We start from the raw sequence: 7,014 nt of genomic DNA on the forward strand, positions 1-7,014 counted from the left end.
CCAGTGGTATGAGTTTCGTTGCTAAACCTTTTTTTTTTTTTTTTTAAGACAAGGTCTCTCTATGCCAGTGGTTCTGAACCTGTATGGTGAAACCCCTGAAATGGTGTCCAATAATCCTTTCACAGGAGTAGCCTAAGGGCATCAAAAAACAGGGATATTTGCATTACAATTCATAACAGTAGCAAAATTATAGTTATGAAGTAGCAACAAAATAGTTGTATGGTTAGAGGTCACCACAACATGAGGAACTGTATTAAAGTGTCACAGCTTTAGGAAGGTTGAGAACCACTGCTCTATGTATTCGTAACTGTCCTGTAACTTACTATGTAGAACAGGCTGGGCTTTAACTCACAGAGATCTGCCTACTAGGATTAAAGGTGTGCACCACCAGCCTGGCTAAACCTGTTTGCTTTTTCAATTGTCTTTCTCAGGTGTACTAAGAGCTAACATTTTTTAAAGTGTCTTACACCATCACGACACAGAAGGTAACTGTGATATGATATACATAGTCCAAGACAGAAATTTCATTCAAAATATTCTCTTGAGGCTCGTGAGATGGCTTAATGGGTAAAGGCACTTGCTGTCAAGCCTGGCAACGTGCATGCAAGTCCTCAAGACATGCATGGTAAAAGGAAAGAACCAACCCTAGAACACTGTCCTTTATCCTCTACATATATGCCATGAAAACACATATATGTGCACAAATATATACATGATATACAAATAAATGAATGTAATAAAACTGTTAAGGTTCTTATGGTCATCTACAGGTAGATGTATTTTTTCTGCAATTTAACATGCCTTTTCTACATTTCACACAGGCAGTATTATATGTGCTTTAACATAGTCAAAAGCTAGAAGCCATAATTTAAGTGCCTTCCTTCCCTGCACTGGCTGATCTATAGATCAACTTGACATACAAACTGAGTTATTTGAAGAGGGAACCTCAATTGAGAAGAACCCTCCATCTGATATACTCTAAGACATTTCTTAGTGACTGATGGGAAGGCCTCAGCCCATCGTGGGTGGTGCCATCCCTGTGCTAGTGATTCTAGGGTCAATAAGAAAGCAGAAAGTTATTACATTTCATATTTACTGCTTTCTGAATGAATGATTTAAGTAATTAGAGAAGAAATATGAGCAGTCTCAGGGTATTCTCATAGCTTGGGATTAGGATAGAGGAAATTAACATAACTGTGGCATACAGAGGGACAAACGTGGAGAAAGTGTGTTATTAAGGTGCCTTAGGTGCCGTCATGTCAGAGTTGCTTGCATGAACAAGAGCTAAGCTCAGGTGGAAGCTCTAATCTCAAGCATTGAGCCTTCACAGGTTAACATGACCTGTACTAAGTCCCCTGACACCCCTCTGAAAGAAAAGAGAGAGAAATAAAAAACAGGGGCTGGAGAGATGACTACCTGGTAAAGAACACTGGCTGCTCTTGCAGAGAAATTCCAGGTACTGGTTTGATTCCCAGCACCTATATGGCAGCTCACAATCATCTGAAACTCTGGTTCCAAGGAGAACTGATGCCCTCTTCTGGCCTCTGAGGGCACCTGGCATGCACATAGTACACATACACACAGGCAAAACACCCAAAAGCTAAAGAAAGAAAGAAAAGGAAGGGAAGGAAGGAAAGGAAGGAAGGAAAAAAGAGAGGAAGGAAGGAAGGAAGGAAGGAAGGAAGGAAGGAAAGAAGGAAGGAAGGAAAACGGGAGTCGGTTTCTCAGCACTGATCTTAACATCTACATTTTTGCTGTCCTAGAAAAGCCCTCCAAGATCCTCTGAGATTTTCCTTCCTAGAATGGCTAAGGACTTCTTAACAACTATTTTAAAGTAGATGGATGAAGTAAGCAGGTGAATCTGCTAGAACTAAACATCACAGCAATTCCTATCTTAATACAACCTCAAGACCTCAGATGAGGGCCAGGCACAGCAGAAGCAGAAGGACAACCCCCCCCCCCAAGTTCAAGACCAGCCTAATCTACATAGCAAGGACTACATGCCTAATATACATGCATGCCAGGACTATATAGTGAGAAAAATAACACACACACACACACACACACACACACAAGAACAAAGCAAAATGATCCAAGATGATTCCAGGAATTCTGTAGGTTGAATAGCCACCTACAGAAGCCTACTTTACAAAGTTGTCTCAGGGGTCTTTCAAAGTGCCCATAAACATATTGTTGTATTCACAGCTAAATTTATTTGTTATACTGAAAAACTGGAAGCAAGGAGAAAAGACACAGGTCCTATTGGGAAAATGCACTGACTGTATCCTACAGCTGCTGCCACAGTCGAGGCTATTTCCACTGTCCACACCATTCAGAAGTCTTCGATCCTCAGCAACACCTTAACATGCTGTCACAAGTGACCATACAACAGTCGGTTGTTCATATTAAGGTCAGAAATCTCACACTGTTTCCATGCTAGTATCTGGCCCACCAAAAGAGCAAAAGCAAATGTTGGATGAACTATTATTTCTTCTTATTGAATCCATGCATCCTACTCTTGCTGATAAAAATCAATGTGAAGATTAGTAACTAAACCATTGCATAGGCTGCAGTCTCCATTGCCTCTCTGTTCTATGGCTGCTGAAGCTGTAGCTGTACTGCAAGCACAGCTAAAGAGGCTGCCCAGGAAACTGGTGATCCAACTGTGTAAATCTAATAAGAGACCATGAAAAGAAACCCATGCTTCAGTGAAGCTGGAGGCACGAATCAGTGGTTAAAAGTATTGGCTGCTCTTCCAGAGGATGTGAATTCAATTCCCAGCAGATACACGGCAGCTTACAACCATCTGTAACTTTAGTTCCAGAGGATCTGAAGGCCTCTTGTGGCCTCCACGTGTACCAGGTATGAATGTGGTGCACAGACATACATGCAGGCAAACTTCCCACACATGTAATGGATTTATTTTATTTTTTGGTTTTGTTTTGAAGACAGGGTTTCTCTGTGTAGTGCTGACTTTCTGGTTAGTCACATAAGTCATCGCTTGCCTAGCAACTATCAAACAGATCTCCAGGAGAAAAGAAGACACTGTACATAAATCATAGACCACACACAGAGATTTTAAGCACAACAAACCATGCTTATCAAACAGGGAATAGAGCTAATAGTTCAAATGCCAAAATTCAAAGATACCAGCCATGGGCCAAACTCACAAGCAAACCCTGCAAAGACAGTGGCCTTGGATCTGTTCTCTTTTTTTACACAAAGTGGTTTCTAAGTACTTTCCAAAACAAGTGTTTTTAGGGAATCCAGGAAAGTATCAATTAACTTTATATTATACTGTGGTCTTGACAACCCAAGCAATTATGATGAAAAACAAAACTAACAAAGTTACAATTAAACAATATCAAGGTCTCGGTATGCATTGATTTGTTTAGTAGGAATCAAATCCAGGGCCTTGTTCATGATAAACAAGTACTGTACCAAAAACACTCTACCACTGACCTACATCCAGGTTCCCATAATGTTCCTTTAATTTTTTTCTTTACATTTATCTATCATGTACGTCTGCCTATTGTCTTACTTACCTTGCTGTGTTTTTCTGACTGACCAATGAACAATAAAAAACAAGTTGAGTTCAAAGTACACTTCTCAGTTGCTGAGTGAGAAAGAAAGCTACACTGCTAGAGATGCAGGGCAGTCTTAAGACTCATCCACTTCAGGAGCTGCAGGGATGGCTTAGGTGTTAGAGGCATAGGCTGGTCTTCCAGAAGACCTGGGTTTGATTCCCCACCCACATGGTGGCTCATAAACACCTATAACACTAGCTCCAGGGATTCTAATGCCTTCTCCTGGCCTCCATGGACACACCATGCAAGTGGTGCACGAGCATATACACAGCCCAAACACTAATACATATAATATAAAATAAAAAACTTGAAGAATCACCCAGTGCAGATTGGCAAGATAACCAGTGGCCACTATACAGGTACTTGCCACCAAGCCTGAAGACCTGAGTCCAGAACCCACATGGTGGATGGCAAACCAGCTCTCACAAATTCCAACTCATCCAATCCCCACTTCTCTAAATAAATGTAAACATGTTTGTTGCTGTTGCTTTAAGGTGTATTATTTTTATGTGCATTAGTGTTTTGCTTATGTGTGGATCTGTATAGCATGTACATGCAATACCCATGGAAAACAGAAGAGGGAATCAGATCCCTAGAACTGGGGTTACAGACAGTTGTGAGCCACCATGTGGGTGCTGAGACTTGAACCTGGATTCTCTAGGAAAACAGCAAGAGCTCTTAACTGCTGAAATATTTCTCAATGGTTTTTATTCATGCCTTTTTATTGATCTTCCTAACACTCCTACCAAGTACTGTTCTGTGTTTTGGTTTTTGGTTTTTTTGCAAGAGAGACTCAACATGTAGAAGTGACTTGTCCAGTTGTATTTGTGGAATGACATTCACCTTCAACCCCAGCACGTGGGAAGCAGAAGCAAGCAGGCGGAGCTCTGTGAGCTAAAGGCTACTTTAGTCTACTCAGGAGTTCCAGAAAAGCCATATTGTGAGATTGAGTTATATTGTGAGATCCTGTCTCCACCAAAAGGGGGGTGGGAAGAAGGGATGTTTGCTCAGTTCATAAAGGCAGATGTGGTCAAGTCTGAGTCTAATCTCTGGGACCCACATGGTGGGAGGAGGTAACTGATCTCTGCACGCTTGTCCTGTGACCCCCACATGCCCTTCATAGCATATAACAAACAAACAAAGGTGAGGGTTGGACAGAGAGCTCAGCTGTTAGGAGCACTAGCTGCTCTTCCAGAGGACTCAGGTTTGATTCCCTGCACCCATGATTCACATGATTCCAGTTCCAAAGGATCCAATGATGCCCTCTTCTGACCTCTGATGGCACTGACACATACGGTGTACAAAACACTCATACACATAAAACAAAAAACAAAAGTTTCAAAATACAGATAATAAGGGATACAAATTTACATGGTCTTACCATTCAAACTCATATTCTTACACACACACACACACAGAGCTGTCTTTCCCCCTTGAGTCAGGATCTTGATACATTGCCTAAGTTATACCACAATTCCTAAATCATCTTTTTTTTAATTTAAAAATGCTATCATCATTTATTTGTGCTAACATGTGCTCATGAGTGTAGGTGCCCATGGACACCAGAGGAGGGCTTTCTGATGTCCTGAAACATCAGATGTTCTGATGTACTGGAGTTAATTTCCAGTAGTCCTAAGCTGTCAGGCATGGGTACTGAGGTACCAACTCCCTGAAAGAGCAGCAACTCCTCAGCCATCTCTGCAGATACTGGGCTGTTTCTGGGTAGTGTGGACCACAGGTGCATGCTACCATGTCCAGTTTATATTCATTCTTTAGTCAGAAGTCAGGCTGGCATTAGATCATCCAGAATCTGTTCACCTTGCAGGTAAGTGATAAAATCAAATTCGAAAACTTATAAGGTGGGCGGTGGTGGCACACGACTTTAATCCCAGCCCTTGGGAGGCAGAGGCAGGCGGATTTCTGAGTTCGAGGCCAGCCTGGTCTACAGAGTGAGTTCCAGGACAGCCAGGGCTACACAGAGAAACCCTGTCTCAAAGGAAAAAAAAAAAAAAGAAAACTTAAAAGGTCAAAGACCAGGTCACTCTGCCTTTTAGCTTTACCCATCAGCAGGCAGGTGCACATGGCACCCAGGTTCTTTCCAGAAAGCTGAATGGACAGACAGCCCCTCCCTTTGGTGCTAATGTATTGTGCTGAATCTCTTCACACATTCCTGGGAGAAAAGCAGCTCTGTCTGTTATTGTTCGTCCACGTTGTGCCTGGCCTTACTATGTAAACTCATCAAAGCGTCACATGTTTTATAGATTAGCAAATAGGCTGTGAGCATGTAAGTTTCTTCCTCAAAACTACACACAGAAATTGTAAAGGATCAAACTCGGCTCTGACTAAAATCAGTCTTCTTCCTATCACAACATCCTTTTGTTGTTTTGTTGTTTGTTTTTTGTTTTGTTTTGTTTTTGTTTGAAAGTGGTTAGCCTCCTTAATCCTGGGTTCTACTCTGCACCACCCATGCAGGTCACCTCCTATGTCAGCTCCAAGCATACCTTTTATCTTCCAAGATAAGGACTGGCCTGTCTTTCTCTTCTGAAGCAATCCTGAATTTAGTTCTCTATTAACAGTCCATTGCCCGGTCCTGCCACTGCACCTTCTCGAAACTCATCATCTTTTGATCCAGTCTAACGCTACCATCTTTTAAATAATAATACGGTTTGCAGATCAGAAAGCACTTCCAGATACAGTGCTTTAGCTGTCCTTCTCCATAATCCGATGAGAAGGGCAAAAAGTGTGTAGGAAGAGAAGGGGGGGCGGGGATCCAAAGATACTTCTCCAAGGTCACTCAATGAAAAAACGAAAAATCAGGACCAAAGGCCCAGATTGGATTCTTGGTCTTTGGCTCATCTCGCCACGCCTCAGAGGCAGTCACGACGCTGCCACAACCCCCGCACCTGAGATGTCACAGCTGTAGTCGCCCGCCCGCGGCTCACCGCCTTCCCACTCCCACCTGTACCAGGTCGCCCTGCGCCCTGTCGACTTCCCGACTCCCCTCTTCACCAGACCCGTCTCCTACCGACCTCCCACCTCGCTGCCACCTCTATTCAGGAGCCCCTCTCTAGTCGCAAGTAGCTTCCTCGACCCTAGCGGCGTCCCGCCGCTTCACCACCTCAGGCCCCTCCTCTGTCAGTCTGCTGAGTTACCTTCTCTAAGGATGCAGGTCTCTGCACAGCCAGGGAGCGGGCCAGTGAAAGCACTGTGTTGAAATAAAAGCCTCGGGAGGTGCTGGAGCCAGAGCTGGACCCCGAGCCGCCACCGCTGCCACCACCGCCGCCGCCGCCGCCGCCGCCGCTGCCTCCCCGGGCCCCAGCAGCCGCCATCGTAGCGCGCGCCCCGGCGCAGGCGGCTGGGCTGGCAGCTCTGGGACTGCCACCGCCAGAACTTACGGCGCAGACGCAGAGGCGGCCGACTCTCGGGT

The 7,014-nt window shown here is 44.1% G+C and overlaps 1 protein-coding gene across 1 annotated transcript in view; it reads right to left on the reverse strand.

Annotated features, from left to right (window-relative positions):
* Pi4ka (phosphatidylinositol 4-kinase alpha) overlaps positions 1 to 6,916 on the reverse strand; it is a 120,946-nt gene extending 114,030 nt beyond the window's left edge. The window contains exon 1 of the mRNA XM_028779630.1: positions 6,740 to 6,916. Coding sequence (XP_028635463.1) covers positions 6,740 to 6,916 — 177 coding nt within the window. The remainder of the gene's footprint in view (positions 1 to 6,739) is intronic.
* Between the last annotated feature and the right edge of the window lie 98 nt (positions 6,917 to 7,014).

The sequence above is a fragment of the Grammomys surdaster genome, unplaced genomic scaffold (assembly GCF_004785775.1).
Source record: "Grammomys surdaster isolate TR1022 unplaced genomic scaffold, NIH_TR_1.0 358, whole genome shotgun sequence".
Taxonomy (NCBI): Eukaryota; Metazoa; Chordata; class Mammalia; order Rodentia; family Muridae; genus Grammomys; species Grammomys surdaster.